Below are 17473 nucleotides of genomic sequence, written 5' to 3' on the forward strand. Positions count from 1 at the left end.
TGCATGCATTACCCATGCACTAACATTTTATTTTTTCACCAAACAAGTATGCATGGAGCAGAGAGTGGATATATCCAAGCTAATCAGTTAGCCCATCAGTATTGTGAGGAATGCACTAATTGATTTGCATAGGATTAGCACATCAGCCCCTACCACTTACAAAATAGGTGGCATTTAATGGCAACCTTAGTATGTGTATAATACATCAAAACCCAAAACAACGAAGTCACAAAGATCCACTCAAAATAATATCAGCAGATAACAACACATCAATGAAACCTGACCAACATGGGAACCAACCTATCCAGGGCAAGATTCTCAGAAAACACAGCCGTTTTGATAGTGAATTTAAAAAAACAAGATATTCCCCAAAAATCTCATATGCAAATGATGTCGGAGGACAACAGTGAAGATTTGCTAAATTTACATGTGTCAAGTCGCTGGTGCCAGTGACTGGCACATATGCAGAATATACAAGGAAGGAGGCGTGAATGTGCGCATGTCCCTGGAAAGCAATACAACGCAATCAGCATGTGCGTTGTATGAGCATAGAATATTTTAATATTTTAACACAAAATACGAGCGGCTCAGAAACACTTCTAAACTACGGGCATTTGAATTCTGGAATCGCGGAACAAATCCCTGCATGCTTTGTGAATCTTCCCTGCCGTAAAGCATCAGTGGCACCATATAAGCCATAAGCGGTGTGTCAATCATAGGCATACAAAAGCTATTGGACGAATGGGAGGGGGGAAGCAATGTCAACTTTTATCAATCGCTCATAAAACATGCCTTTCTCTCAAAAAACTACCATAATTTAGGTAAATCTTGTAATTTGATTTTAATGTAAAATTTAATCTAGACCCACAGCCAGAAACACACAAGACAAAGGTATCATACACGCACTGAACAAGAAACTTTGGCTTTTAACAAGTGCGCATGAAATATGCCTGTCTCTCCCATAAACTCAAAAGAAGCGAAATTTTACTACCCTCCTTGTATAAAATGTATAGAAACATTTTTTTTCCATGAGCCACAGTCAAACGTAAGTGCTGGCACTGTAACGGCACCCCTGGACCAGTCGCTGCTTTTTGTTGCCATAAGCCGATGTCGCTCTTCGAAAATGCCTTGGTGATTTTTAAGAATCCACCGGAGGGCTCATTTCAATGTTAAACAGCACATTTGCATGCCATTGTTAGAAACTGCTAGAAATCTCGCTAAAGACAGAGATAATCCGTTTTGATAATCCGCCGCTAAAATGCATGCAGGCTAAACTGAGGGAAAACTGTTTAGCGACTGCATTAAAGTTTTGATAATCTGGCCCCCAGTCCCCTCCAGATTTTTAGGCTTTTTTTTCTTTTTCAAATGTTCAATTTACCCTAAAGGGGGAAAAAAGACCTCATACAATGAAGCAGACCCAATGGATCTTCAATGGTACTACCTTAGGGCTCCTTTTACTAAGCTGCGATAGCGTTTTTAGCACTCGCAAGATTTTAGCATGCGCTAAACCCGCGCTACGCGGCTAGAACTAACGCCAGCTCAATGCTGGTGTTAAGGTCTAGCAGGCGCGGCAATTCAGAGCACGCTATGCACGCGTTAAACCGCTATCGCACCTTAGTAAAAGGAGCCCTTAGTATAATCACAGGTCAAAAAAACCCCATTTCCATCCGTATAATTGAACAAAATTAAACAAAAATCAATTGACTTTGTGTGTAAAAAAGTAGCAGAAATGGCTTTAGTGCCATTTTACTGCAGCGCTAAGGCCACTTTTTAGTTCTGCTTTGTAAAGGGCTCCAAAGATAGGAGCATAAATCTTTTCAATATCAGGCCCTCTGGCTTTTGAAGAAACAGCTTTGGGTCCTTCTTGATGGTGACTGTTAAAGAATGTGTCAGGTTCTGGTGGATGGTTTTTTTGTTTGGTTTTGTTTTTTTGCTTTATGTTGGGGTTGGTTTTTGAGGGGGAGGGGGTCCTATTGGCTCTGGAGTTCTTTTCTGATTGTTTTCTTTTTTGTTGTTAACTGTCTGCACCTATTGTAGATTTGGCAATAAATCAAGATTACATAAATGATAAACAATAAACTACATGTGAATGAAAATACCACAATGATTCTGAAAAGACCATTTTGATTTATATGGGCAAGAACTGAACAGTTACGGGGGTGGGGGTGAGGGTGCTGCAAGATGCTCAACTCAACCAACCAACTTCCTAAATTCTGAGTGTTATTATCAGCATCCAGAGAGATATACCGTACTCTGCCACTGTAGCTGAAAAGAGTGTTATCTTATTTTGTTAAGTGCCAATTTGCAGAAACAAAATTCTATGATTTGACATGTTTCAGATCATTGATTGAACCATACCCATGTCTTTCTCTTCTTGGTTGGGCTGAGAACTTTTCAGCACCATCCCATGCTTCAAGAAGTTGCACTAAACTTGTCACCATTAAACTTTTAGGGGAGAAATTTATAAACCATTTCAGCTAGTAAAGCAGCTTTTTTAGCCAGAATAAATGTTGCCAGTTCTCAGGGGCAGACAGGTAGATTTAGGATTTATACTTAAGTGTAATAAACTAGATACTTACTCAAGCTTGATAGCAGGTATAAATGTGTTATTTCTTTTTATACCAGATATCAAGGGCTTCATCTAGGCAGTTTGCAATACTGAGAGGCCCTTTTACCAAACTGTGGTAAAAAAAAACAAAAAGTGGCCTTAGCGCATAAGTATCTTTGCTTTCTCAGAGGACAAGCATGCATGATATTCTCCCAAGCTGCCAGGATCATGACTCTGGGCGAGGATAAAATAGATATATAAACATGACCCTGGCAAGAAGGTTGGAGGGAAAGTTGGCAGTTAGGAAGTAAAAAGGTTCTACAGAACTGCTTGTCCAAACTGTCTCTTCTGAAGTCTTGTTCCAAACATTAGTGAGAACTAAAGGTATGAATTGAGGACCAAATCCCGCTTTGCAGATGTCCTCAATAGATGCAGCCCACTTGTATAAATGTGGTAAATTTTCCACAACTTAATTCGGAACCAATTGTAATCACCTCTAATGTTTAAGTCCCGAATATAGAACTCTATATTAAACCCTTACTTGTTGCAACCCACCCTACGGATTTCTTCAAATTACATATAGCTTTACATACCTTCATAAGGAAAATGCAATTGAAGGTTTTCTTCCAACAGAATGTTGAAAAGCAAGAAGAGGATACTGACCAGGAAGAGGAGAACCCACCTCAGTCTGTAGAAATCTGTAGGGTCAAATCTAAGTGGGTCCCCCCTGGTCCTATGGACCCCCTTATCTATGCCTTTAGGGAACTAGTATCCCGAAATTTATTGGAAATACAGCACCAATGGGAGAGAATACAGGCCCCTATAAAATTATGAAACAGGAACATCAGGGGCTGCAGGAGTTACTTTTGGAGGACAATATAGTTATACTGAAGGCAGTTAAGGGAGGGGCAACAGTTGTAATGGATAGAGGAGATTATTAGGACAAAGCACAATGTCAACTTAGTGGCATACAAGAAATTAGACCAAGATACCATTGAAGAATTGGCAGGGGCTATATTGGAGTGGCTTACCATACCTATAAAAAGGGAGTTCTCGCTAGAAAGGAATATGCTTTTCTGTTTGAAAAATGCCCAAGGACTCCAAGGATTTTTTTCATACCCAAAATACACAAATCTCTAGACAAACCTCCCAGATGTCCCATTGTAAACACCCGTTAGTCAATATTAGAGCCTCTTTCAAAATTTATAGATTATTTTTTAAGGGGCGAAGTCTCAAAGATTACATCATTTATTAAGGATTCATCTCATTTTTTGAGAAAATTGTCACAACTCAATATTGACATGCAAAATATATGGATGGTTACATTGGACGTGACGTCCTTATACACCCAGATTCCAGATTCAAGCATTAGAGGTGATTGGGGAAGTGTTACAACGTAGGGTCCCTCCCCAGCAGATTCCCACAGAGTTCATGATGAAGCTGGCACAATGGGTTTTTCAATGCAACTATTTCCAGTATAAAAAAAAAATTTTTCAACAAATTCAGGGTGTGGCCATGGGGGCTCCATTGGCTCCATCGGTAGCCACCCTCTATATGGCCAGATTTGAGAATCGTTTTGTCTACGGAGCTACCCATTACTCCCATATTCCATTCTGGGTCCATTTTCTGGATGACATGTTCCTTTTATGGCAAGGGGCACGTGAACAACTGGATCAATTTTTACAATACTTGAACTCTGTGGATGAATATATAAAGTTTACGATGACATGCCATCAAACACATAGAATTTCTGGATATCACCATCTTTTTGGTGGATGGTGAAACATTCACATCCTTATTTAGGAAGCCGGTGACACGAAATACGTTACTCTACTTCGATAGCTTTCACCCTTACAAGCTACGGTTAACCTACCCATCAGCCAATTTTTGAGGGTCCGTCGAGTGTGTTCATCTTTGGAGGAATTTAAAAGTCAGGTGAAATTTCTTACTGAGAGATTTCTAGAGAGGGGGTACCCAGGCAGAGCCATTAAGCAAGCATACACACGAGCTAAATATACCCAGAGGGAACTTCTACTAGAGGGGTCAGGCTCCCCGGAGAAGGTGGAGGGTGAGATTTTGACATGTGTCCTCCCCTTTTCTCGAGTGGTTAGTCTGTTGGTGAGGATTATGAAACAACATTGGCATGTGGTACAAATATACCAGGTTTTTCAAAAATTCCCAAGGATAGCATACTCTAGAGGAATAACGATAGGTCAATGGTTCAATTTTCAAAAATACAGGGTGAGAGAGATGGGGGAGGGGGGTCAACAAAATAAATGCGGCAAATGCCAATGGTGCTCCAATACTATATAAGGGGCATGTTGGAAGGTTCCGGGAAGGGATGTCACATTAAAGTCCATAACGGACACAGATTGTAACTTAGTTGATGTAGTATGCGCTATAATATGCCCTTGTGATTTAATATACATTGGGCGGACTAGTAGACCGGTAAAAACACAATTAACAGAGCACAAATCCCATATTATTAATAAACATCTTCAGGCCCCCATGGTAAGTCACTGGATAATTAAAGATCATAAGGTTGAGGATATAAGGTGGCGAGTCATTGATAAGATCAAAGGGAGGGACGGTGGGAACAATGAAAAGAAGTTGAATGAGAAAGAACAGAGATACATTTTTCTGATTGACACTGTGGAACCAAAAGGGTTGAATGGGGAGCTTGAATGGGTGTCATTGATAGGTTGAAGAATGATCCAATAGGAAGTAGGGGGTGTTAACTTTTAATGTTTATGAATATTTAAATCCTGAGGTAAAATGCCGCCGCCATCTTTCTCTTCAAAGATCTCATCTCATCCAAACCAAGCCAGCTTCCGCAATCATCATTCCACTGAGACATCACTCATTGGTCTTACAACAAAAATTCTGTATCACTTAGATAAACACCAGCTTTTGATACTTTAGACCATTCACTATGCCTTAGTTGTCTTCAAACCATAGGCATTTTTGGGACATGTTTATCATGGCTTATATCTTATCTCAATGAACAGATGTACACAGTACAATTCAATACAACCACTTCTAAGCCTATCACACCTCCCTGTGGAGTGCCTCAAGGTTCACTACTGGCCCCTTATTGTTCAACATCTTGTCACAAACCCGACACCAGAGTGAGGTTTGTGACAGAGAAGGGACAAAAACCCCTGATTGTTAGGAGAGCAGACCAGTACAGCAGCCCTCCTACAAACAGTTCCCAGAGCTCAGTCATTGGCAAGGGTGCCCTACAACAAGAGGACTGGGGAGGGAAAGATGAGAGTGGGAATAGCCCGGTGCATCAGGAGGTGCCTTTGATAAAAAAACAGCCTAGGAGGCAGGCTCACAACACAGCCAAGGCACAACTGCTGAGCCCAATTAGGGCTAATCAGAAAGCCCAGCAGAAGCTACAGATCGTCCCTCCCCCCTGTAGGTTAGGGCGTGTCCAGCTTAGGGCTTTAGAGGCACAGCTCAGGAGAAACAAATCAGTCTGTCCTGGGGCAGCCCAGGAAGGAGGCTCAAGGGATTGGGCTCCTGAACCCTCTCAGAATCAGGATGTGGAGATGGCAGATGTTACCCCTGTCTCTGAAGCCAGCCAGCCAGACAACCCAGAGGCCATGGAATTTATGGACACTGCCATGGATTCAGAAACCACTGCAATGGATGAAAGCTAAGTGCAATTCCTTTACTGTTTGCTGTGCTTAGTTTTGTGGACTGTTGGGGATTTTGAAAACCTGCATGTACCTGTGTGGAGCCGGTGAGCAGTGCTGGGCTCACACTTCAAAGGTGCCTAAACCTGGAAGTCTCAAATCAGGTTTATTTTGTTTGAAAGTTTTTTCTTTGTGTTTGCCTTTTGGAGGCTGATTGAGACTCAAGTTTCAAGTTTCAAGTTTAATATGTATTTGATTAATCGCTTTGTCATTATTCAAAGCGATTTACACGTAATTAAAATACAATATAAAAGAAATTTTAAAATAGATAAGGACTAACGGGACACAGACAATTACAACATGAACTGTAAACGAAGGGATAGGTAGGGGAAGAAATTACAATATATTATAGCAGAGTGGGAGACAAAAATGGAAAACACATATAGAAGGGATAAAAATAAAGATGATTGAATAAAGGTTGTGGAGAAAAGAAAAGGTTATTTCCAAGACTTATAAAATATTATTAAAAGAAATCAATAGTGTTAAATTGCGAAGGCATCGTTAAAAAGGAAAGTTTTCAGTTTACTTTTAAATTTTTCTAAGTTGATTTCTTCTCGTAGATAACTGGGGAGAGAATTCCAGGTTTGGGGAGCTGTGACTGAAAAGATATACTGCCGGCGCGTATTTATTATTTTTAGCGAGGGGATCGTTAATAAATGCTGTTCATCTGATCTTAAAGTTCTATTGGAAGAGTAAGGGATTAATAATTTATGAATAAAAGCCGGAGTTTTGAAAAGAAGAGATTTAAATGTGAGTAAGCTAAGTTTGTATATTATTCTGTGGGCCACTGGAAGCCAATGGGCTTCCTTAAGAAGAGGAGTTATATGCTCGAATTTTTTAGCTTTTGAAATAAGCCTAATGGCTGTGTTTTGTATAATCTGTAGACGTTTGATTTCTTTTTGTGCAATTCCCTTAAACAAAGCGTTACAGTAATCTAATTTCGAAATAACGAGAGAATGAATGAGAATTTTCAGAGAGTCGGTACTGAGTAATTGTGAGATAGAACGTATTTGTCTAAGTCTAAAGAATGAGGACTTAATGACGCTACTGATATGGTCATGAAAGGAGAGTTTGTAATCCAAAATTACTCCGAATATTTTGGTTTTTTGTACAACTTGTAAAGGAAGCCCATTAATAGAGATTGGTAGGATAAGTTTAGGATTATCTTTCCAGGGAAAGAGCAACATATTGGATTTATTGATGTTTAATGCAATTTGGACTCTATGTAGGGGTGGTAGATTTGGGGAGAATCCACACAAGATCCTTGGTTGGGATTGTGGGGCCAATTGGGGCATACTGTTTAAAAGCAGATTTAAATAAGTGGATTCAACTACTCCCCTCCCCCACCAACTGTTTGTGAGTTGGTTGGGACAGGCCTGCTTCAACCCAGGCCTGATTGCAGCACTTCCATTCCACAAAGAAAGTGCATAATCTTATTCCTGCCTGCTGACTAAAGGCAGACTTATTAAGAATGGACTAGCACAGACTCTGGAATTACTCACCTGTTATACCTGCAAGGAAGGTGTAGGTTGTTTGTTTTTGCAACCCAGTTTTTCTTTCATGTTTGCTTTTGTTCATGGAAAGAATAAACTAAACCCTGTCCAGGGTTTGTGAACTCAATAAATTGGGACTTTATTTTACTTTGAACTTCATTGTTCCTGACCATTTTTGTGCTTCTTTATTGAATATGAAACCAGCAGGACTTCCAGCCTCTTCTGGAAGCACGTGAGACGCAGGCTATTCTGGGCGCTGACCAGGGCCATCGCAGAAGCCGGCACCGGCAGAGCCACAATCTTCATGACACTTCTCTTAACTATAGCACAATTCATCGGATTCAACATCTTTGTCTTCGGATACTTTTCAGATCAATGAGCTCAACTCAAAATCTGCAACATTACAACTTGGTTATTCAACAACTGATAGTCCCTCAAGCCAACAAAATCAAGAGGTTTAATACTCTTCCATAAACCAACATCATATCTAACTTCTCCGTTATTACTATTAGGCACACCTTTACCCATTACACCTACTCTTCAAATTCTTGGAGTTATATTGAGAATACCCTCAGTTTCAACACCAAATCTCTTCTGTAATTCAATGCTGTTTTTATAAAATTTCAGAAAAATTTGTTCTTTTTTTCAGTTCAATCTTTTTTATTAATTTTTTCAGAATAATATAGCAATTTCAGCATGTGAAAAGTGCATACATAGAAGAAAAAAGTACAAAAGAAAAATGCAAGCCAAAATACATTTGAGTGCAAAACAAAGATTGCATAGTTACATGATATAAGAAATGAAACGTTACAAGATATAAGAAATGAAATGTATACAGTACTGCCAAGACATCAAGAAAGGGAGGACTCCCATGACTGGCAGCAATACATATCAGGAAAGAGATAGCAATATAAATTAACAATGCTATATGAGTGCAAATCATAGGCAAGAATCACAATATTCTTGAACAAGAGCCCAAGTTTTAATATACGAAGATACAGAATTTTGTTTTTCTACAATAAATCGTTCATATTTAGCATGTAAGCATACAGAGTTCCACCAGTGATTAAATTCTAGTTTCAAGAAGTCTTTCCAATTTTGCAGTATTATTTTATAGCTAAAAATAATAATGAGATACAGGCATCCAAACGGTATAAATTTATCCAATCTAAACTCTATTCAATACCAGCAGAGTTCATCGATAAATGGAATAATATTTTGCAGACTACCCTTGGTAAAGATACTTGGATTGATATTTGGAAAATATATTCTTTAAAATGCTTCCTTTACCCCTCTGCCCTCAACATAATGGTAAACTCACTCATTATTAGCAAATTGGATTACTGCAATTTTCTTTACCAGGGTATTAAGAGTAAAGACATACATCATTTACAAATAATTCAAAATGCTTCTATTAAACTGATAACCGGAGCAAGAAAATTTAATCATGTCACCCCATTGCTCAAATCCGCTCATTGACCTCCTATTGCACACCGAATCACATTCAAAATCCTTCTTCTCATATGTAAAACAAAAATGTTTCATTCACCCACTTACCTTGGTCAACTTCTTACACCCTACATACCTACACACACATTCCGTTCACTTCAACAAAATGTACTCATAATTCCTACAATTAGACATGTGGAGGACCATTTTAGAAAAGGATTTCTTATTCTGATTAGGATGCTTCCTGCTAAATGTCCAAAGTTGGAAGCAAAGAAACATCCATTTTCCAAAAGCCAAACCACTAGATGTCCAAAAATATATATTTTTAAAATTGTCTACTTGGACATCTAGGCCAACAGGATGTCCAAACCTTAGGACGCTTAATGTTATACCCCATTTTTGACCAAAGAAATGTCCAAGTTGAAAATGTCCAAATCCAGACCACTTGGATGTGGGAGTGGCCATCATTGTGATGGACTGGCCACACAGATATGCCAACAGAGCAGTGGGACACCTTAGAGGGCAGTCTTATTTTTTTAGCTTATGAACCTTTGATGCAGGCTTAGCTGAAACTTGTCAGGTTTTATTGTACCAATATTCAAGTTTATTATAATTTGATATCCCGCAAATCAAAATTGTCTAAGTGGTATACAATAATAATAATCTAAAAGAGAGAAAAAAAGAATATAAAATATGCAAAAAAAGACATCATATATCCATATTTGATCACATTAATTTTATTAATAAAAATATATTGGAATTTAACAAGATTATTTTATGTATTAACTCCTTCCTTTACAATGCCGTACTAGTGTTTTTAGCGCCAGCTGCAGCAATAACCATTCGGAGGCTTATAGGAATTCTATGAATATCGGAGCTGTTACCGTAGGAGCCAGAACTAAAAACGCTAGTGTGGCTTTGTAAAGGAGGGGGTAATTTAGGTACTTTTAAATACATTATACAATTTTCTGTTATTTGCTTGGATGGAACGAACAGAAAAAAGAGAGAATGAACTGGTTCACAAACTGACTACCATTATAGAAGCTCATGTATTGTTCCATCATTACAGAAGCTTATGTAAACTGCTCTGCATTGACTCTCCAGTCATTAGTAGTAGTATAGAAGTTTTCAATAAACAATCTACATTTAGCATGTCGCTCTTATCCAATCATAAATAGGGATTATCTTTTCTTTACTTTTCAACTGTTTAGTCTGAGTAGAAAATAAATGAATATTTATAAATAATCTTTGCCTTGAGGAAAAAAAATCTTAAACAATAGACAGTTTTAGATAGAAAGAGATTTTATAGGCCACTGAGTTAATTATTGACAAGTCAAGCACTGTATCTCATGGTTCTCATGATTCTAAATACTAGCAGGACTCCATAAGTCCTGCTTTTAATGTAGTACAATGACCTTCACATAAACTGCATTTTAAGGAGTTTATTTAAAATTATAACAACCCTCTTGAGAGAAACCAGCGATGAGCTGCTTTATAACCAGAGATTTATTTATTTTTATGCTGGTGATGCCTCAGCTGCCTCTGTTCACCATCTTTAAACAAAACTACACACACTGAAATTTCTCTACTAAAGGCAACATAGATTTAGTTTGTTTAATCAGTTCTTAACATATGCAGTTAGTTCTCTTTTGCATACTATGAGCCCTTGCCTCAGATTATAAGACTATTAGAGACAGAGAAAGTCTCTTATACAATATGTAAACCACTTCAGTTGCTCCACAGAAAGAAGCTATATCAAGATCTAATAAAACGAAACATCCCTTAACTGGAAAACAGATCAGCCCGTTCAGAAATATTCCAAACAAAAATGCAAAAATGGATTAATGACTTGCATGCAAGTACAGGGACAGATTCCATAAATTAGGCACCATTAAAATCTGTGCTAAGTGTCTATTCAAAGGTTGCTTAGCACTAAGCAATTTTTATAAAACAGCACTTAGCAAAGATTCCCATATCCACCTTTGAACATAAGGACTTACATCTTCCACAACCTGGTGTAAATTCTTGCATTCAACTTTCAAAAATAAGGTGAGTAACTTTTTGGAACATCCCTGACCATGCCCCTTTAAGAGTTGTGCGTAAAACAATTTAGGTGCGTAGTCTTATAGGATAGTGCAAGGCAAATTCATGCATAAGTCCTAATTATTGCTAATTAATATCTATTGTTAATGGCTCATTAGCTAATTAGTTTGCATTTGGATCTGGCATCTACACACATTTATGCACCCAAATTTGTGGAACATTGACTCTGAGTTTCAAGCAAACAAAATTCTCTTGGTTTATCCAGTGGCATATCAAGGGGGGTTGGGAAGTGGTCCGCCCCAGATGCAGACCATAAGTGGGTGCTCCCAGGGTCACTGCTCTGGACCCCCATGGTCTGAGAACCTCTTCCCCTTTTGCAGCAGAGGCAGTCTTCACAACTTGATGATCTGGTCGGAATTGAGCCTTCCTTTCTGCTGGGTCCTGCCTTCACTGAAGGCTTACACTGGTTGTGATGGATGGCAAGATTTTGGTGGTGGGGTGATACAGAGAGAGGGGGGTGGTAACCTTCCGGGAAGGAAGAGAGGAGAAGGAAGACTAGGGAAAAGAGAGATGCCACACCATGAGGAAAGGAGAGAGGGAAAGGAATGACTGAAGATGCCAGACCATGGAGGGAGAGGGAGGTAGGGAGGGAAAGGAGATAAGATAGATGGGGGCAGGGAAGGGAAGGAGACAGATACCAGACCATGGGATGGGTGGAGTAGAAGGAAGGAAAGAAAGGAGAAGAGAGATGTCAGAGCATGGGGAAGGGGTGGAGACAGAGAGGAAAGAGAAAATGGAGAAGGGGTGAAGCTGAAATGAAGCATGTATAAAGGAGAGAAGGGGCTTAGGCTGGATGGAAAGGAGCATAGACAGAGGGAAGATGCCTTATGAAAGAGGCAGAGCGAGGGCGGACAGTGGATGGAAGGGGCAGAGAGAGGGTAGACAGTGGATGGAAAGAAGAGTGAAGAGAAGATGAGCAAAGCAGAAACCAGAGATGACAAAAGATAGAAAAACATTTTGTTGCTTTAGAATAAAGTAGTATTGTAACTGTATTGATAAATGTTTTATAAATACAAAATGGAAATAAGGTGACTAATTTTAACACATTTTTTTTACTAACTTTCGGAGACCAAAATCCCCTTCCTCCGGGTCAGGACAGGTTACTGTAACAGCAGTATACCGTACTGAACCTGAGGAAGGAGGTTTTGGCCTCTGAAAGCTAATTGAAAAATGTATTAGTCCAATAAAAATGATATTTTCTTATTTTACATTTTTTGTTTTATTTCTATTTGTTAATTTGTACAGTGATGATTGTTATTTATCAGGGTTTATTTTTTTCAAAGTTACACCTACTTTCTTTATATTTTACACAGTATTAGGGGACACTTGTGATTTGTTCTGTGGTGTTGCATTGTATGCAGAGTCTGACTTCCTGGCAGTTATAGTTTAACTTTTGTCTACATATTTCTATTTTTTAGTTTGTGATTATTTATTCCATACTGGGCAAGGATGTATCTCATGTTCTGTGTATGAAAAAGATATAGTTTTCTGTTAGCATTGACTATGCTTGTTTAGTTTTATAATGGATGAATTGATGTTCTAGTGCTCAATGCAGTGTTTAAAATGCTGCCTTTTCCTAGGTGCACCTTTGTTGTGCAACTCGTGGATTATTACTGAAAATTACTTTTTGTTTATAGTGGAGGGGGGTTTTAAAAATGTTAAAAAAATTATCGCCCCCAGGTGTCAAATATACTAGGTACACCACTGGTTGATTCAGTATTTTGTTTGCCTTATTGACTCTTCCATAAATTGTTATTCTTGTTGGAAGATAAGTAAAAACAGTCAAATGTAGGTCTTTCTGCTAAACAATAATCTATTTCAATATCCCAAGTATATCTATTGAAAAAGAAATCTTGATCAGGGAAACTAATGGCCAGTATTCAACAAAATTGCACCTGCTCTGAAGATATAAACCATGCTCTCTATACATGTACAATGTGTGTTGTATAAAATTCATGCATTGAAACTTCATCCCTGCACCCCTATAACTATGCCCTTGAGAATATGTAAATACAGTAAGTGTAAAAGTACATGCTGTCTTTCCAGTGTGCATATTTTTAAAAAAGTTATTTAATGAAATCCAATAAATACAGACAAGTAAAAACAAGACAAATGAAATATGATATACACATAATTCCAAACCATTTAACAAGTTTTTTTATGTTATGGTTTTTCCCTCCCTCCCCTTAAGACTTCCCATATCTCTCCTTCTTTCCCCCTAACCAATCAGTACTTTTCTGTCCCCCCTCCCGAGCCTCCACCCAAAAATACCTGGTTGTCTAGTGGGCTGCCCCCATACCTTTAGTTGTAAAGATCGGCAGGAGGGATGCCCACGCCCTCCTGCCTCGAGGCCCGTCTCTTCAAAATGATGGGCCTTCCCCTTCCTGGTGCATCCTGGGATATATTGAGAGGGGCTTAAGGCCTTGATTGGCACAGGTGCCTAAGATCCATCCCAGTCCATCCCAAGCTGGAAGGCCTTAGACACTGATTGGCTCAGGCACCTAAGACCCATCCAATTTGGAGGGCTGGGGAGGGGAATCAGGGGGGGGCTAATTTGAGGCCTCAGGGATTTTTTATTTTATTTTAATAGGCACAGCTACTGTGCGTATTTTGTCAGGGTTACCAGATATTCAGGAAAATCCAGATATGTCCTCTTTTTAAATGGACTATGAGGACAGGCGCAAGATGTAGAAGTAGAGGGGATGTTGGGAACCAGTGATCACAATATGATCCGCTTCGACATAGATGCAGGGGTGAAACATAGATCCAGAACGACAGCCATGACGCTGAACTTCCGAAAAGAAAATTATGAAGGGATGAGACTCATGGTGGGAAAAAAGATCAAGAAGAGGATAAGCACTGTTAAAACGCTAGAGCAGGCATGTCCCTTTTTAAGGACACAGTGACCAAGGTGCAAAATCTATATAAACCGCGTATCAACAAGGGAGCCAAGAGGAAAAAGATCAAAGAACTGGCGTGGCTCACTGTAGCGGTGAAGGAAGCAATCAGAGACAAGAAGACTTTGTTTAAGGAATGGAAAAGGTCAAAAACGGATGAAAACTGGAAAAAGCACAAACAGCATCAACGCAAGTGCCATAAAGCAGTAAAAGGGGCCAAAAGAGACTACGAGGCTAGGAGGCGAAAAACTTCAAGCCTTTCTTTCGATGCATTAAGAGGAAACGACCCGCAAAGGAAGCAGTGGGATCGTTGGATGATAATGGAATAAAGGGAGTGCTAAAGGAGGACAAAGCCATCGCCGATAAACTGAACACATTTTTTGCGTCTGTATTTACCAATGAGGACATACACAACATACCGAAACCCGACAGACTATACGCTGGAGGCGAAGACAGGAAACTGACAAGGTTGACAGTTAATCTAGAAGAAGTATGCAGGCAGATTGATAGGCTTAAGAGCGACAAATCCCCAGGACCGGATGGCATCCATCCGAGGGTCATTAAAGAACTGAAAGGGACTATAGCTGAACTGCGTTCAACTAATAGCCAATCTGTTGATTAGGATTCTGTGAAAACTGGAAAGTGGCGAATGTTACGCCAATCTTCAAAAAAGGTTCGAGAGGAGATCCAGGAAACTACAGACTGGTGAGTCTTACTTCGGTACCGGAAAGATGATAGAGGCCCTGATAAAAGACCTGCATCATTGATCACCTTGACGGACACAAACTGATGAGTGACCAGTCAGCACGGCTCATTCAGCAAAGGACGATCTTGCTTGACAAACTTGCTGCACTTCTTCAAGGGGGTAAACAAGCAGACAGACAAGGGAGACCCAGTCGACCTTGTATATCTGGATTTTCAGAAGGCGTTCACAAACGTTCCGGCACGAACAACTACTTTGAAAAATTGTAGAGCCATGGAATAGAGGGGTGAAATACTTAGGTGGATTAAAAACTGGCTAGCAGATAGGAAACAGAGAGTGGGGGTAAATGGACATACTCAGACTGGAAGAATGTCACCAGTGGGGTGCCACAGGGCTCGGTACTTGGACCTGTGCTCTTCAACATATTCATAAACTATCTGGAAATGGGTACGACGAGTGAGGTGATTAAATTTGCAGACGATACGAAGCTATACAGAGTAGTGAGGACGCAGAGGGATTGTGAAGATCTGCAACGTGACATAACCACGCTCGAGAAATGGGCAGCGACATGGCAAATGAAGTTCAACGTGGATAAGTGTAAGGTAATGCATGTTGGTATCAAAAATCCCACACACGAATACAAGATGTCCGGGGGCAGTACTAGGAGAGACCTCCCAGGAAAGAGACCTGGTAGTACTGGTCGACAAGTCAATGAGGCCATCTGCACAATGCGCAGCGGCAGCAAAAAGGGCGAACAGAATGCTAGGAATGATTAAGAAGGGGATCACGAACAGATCAGAGAGAGTTATCATGCCGCTGTACCGGGCTATGGTACGCCCTCACCTGGAATACTGCGTCCAGCACTGGTCGCCATACATGAAGAAGGACATGGTACTACTCGTAAGGGTCCAGAGAAGAGCGACTAAAATGGTTAAGGGGTTGGGGAAGTTGCCGTATGGTGAGAGATTAGAGAAGCTGGGCCTGTTCTCCCTTGAAAAGAGGAGACCAAGAGGAGACATGATCAAAACATTCAAGATAATGAAGGGAATAGACTTAGTGGATAAATACAGGTTGTTCACCCTCTCCAAGGTAGAGAGAACGAGAGGGCACTCTCTAAAGTTAAAAGGGGATAGATTCCGTACGAACGTAAGGAAGTTCTTCTTCACCCAGAGAGTGGTGGAGAACTGGAATGCTCTCCCGTAGTATGTTATAAGGGAAAACACGCTCCAGGGATTCAAGACAAGGTTGGACAAGTTCTTGCTGAACCAGAACGAACGCAGGTAGGGCTGGTCTCGATTAGGGCATAGGTCTTTGACCTGGGGGCCGCCGCATGAGCGACTGCTGGACACGATAGACCCAGCAGCGGCAATTCTTAATGTTATGTTCTTATATTCTTATGACTATCTGAGTGCCCAGAGGGATTTCCAAAACCCAGCAGTTTGGGTTTTGGAAGTCCAAGAGCCCAGGGCCATGTGTGAAGGCCCATGCCAGTAAGTGTGCTTTAATGATTCTTACTGCCACATAAAACATTTGTGCATTGGGGCCCTAGTGTCTCTCAAGATTTTTCCATGCCCTCTAGTTTGAGAATGCCTCAGATGGGGATACTACAAACATTAATGCCAATGACCACACTGCAGATGTGAATGATCAAAGATAAAACACATATTATTAACTTACTCTTTTATAAAATTCATATTTCCACTCTCTTCTGGATCTGGATCCAGAGCCATTGGTTCTACAGATACCATCATCAGGTTTTCTTGCATCAAAACATTATAATCCACTGTTCTGCTTGGCCAAGTCTCAATATTCCCAGAAGTTGTTTCACTGCTTCAGGGGAAAAAAAGAGCATAGAATCAATTATTGGTTCTACTTTTGATCATAACTAAATATAGCTGGTTGTGAGATTAAGAAAAAAAGAAGAGACTGGTCTACTGGTCTATGTAAACTTAGGGCTCCTTTTATCAAGCCGCGTTAGTGGGGTTAACGCGCGTGACTTTTCATCACGCGTTAACCCTCGCGCTGGCCAAAAACTACCACCTGCTCAAGAGGAGGCTATTACACGCGTTAAACCACTAGCATGGCTTGATAAAAGGAGCCCTTAGTATCAATACTAGATTGGCTGACTATATTGAAACCATGTGTTCATTTGTGTGACCGGACAAAACATACATAGCAGCAAGACCATCTACACACCAGCAAGCTGACTTGCCTGAGCCCTGTCTAGCTGGGATGACCTTAGACAGGAGGAGATAGTTTTTTGTCCTTGCCCATCTCATTCATGGATACCTACAGAAGAAACCTACCAGTAAGTGTTAATTATGATGGTGGTGGTTTTGCAGAATGGAATTCTTTGTACTAAGATCAAAACTATTTTATGTTGTTTACTTCTTGGTGCTCCTGTTATCTTCTCTATCCCAGGATAGGTGTGATATCAGAAAACAAAAGCATAATATCCTTCACCAGAACACAACCAATGGATCTGACTGGTCCAGTAATGCCTTCTTATTGGACAATCTACTCCCTTCCTTAGGCCAATGCAAAACAAATTAAGGGTCCAGTGTATTAATGTGCATTGA

General features: G+C 40.0%; 1 protein-coding gene across 10 annotated transcripts in view; it reads right to left on the reverse strand.

Moving 5' to 3' along the window:
• The window catches only part of LOC117369236 (ankyrin repeat and fibronectin type-III domain-containing protein 1-like), a 1092487-nt gene that overhangs the window by 932770 nt on the left and 142244 nt on the right, over window positions 1-17473 (reverse strand). For 8 of the 10 annotated variants that reach the window (XR_004541103.1, XM_033963493.1, XM_033963485.1 and 5 more), the window contains one exon: window positions 16572-16724. Coding sequence is in view for 8 of the 10 variants with exons in the window: in XM_033963485.1 (XP_033819376.1) it covers window positions 16572-16724 (153 nt within the window). In the remaining 2 variants the exon portion in view is untranslated. Of the gene's footprint in view, window positions 1-16571; window positions 16725-17473 lie in introns of those variants that run through there. The other 2 variants (XM_033963491.1, XM_033963494.1) reach the window with 2 other exon arrangements.

Source organism: Geotrypetes seraphini, chromosome 11, assembly GCF_902459505.1.
Source record: "Geotrypetes seraphini chromosome 11, aGeoSer1.1, whole genome shotgun sequence".
Taxonomy (NCBI): Eukaryota; Metazoa; Chordata; class Amphibia; order Gymnophiona; family Dermophiidae; genus Geotrypetes; species Geotrypetes seraphini.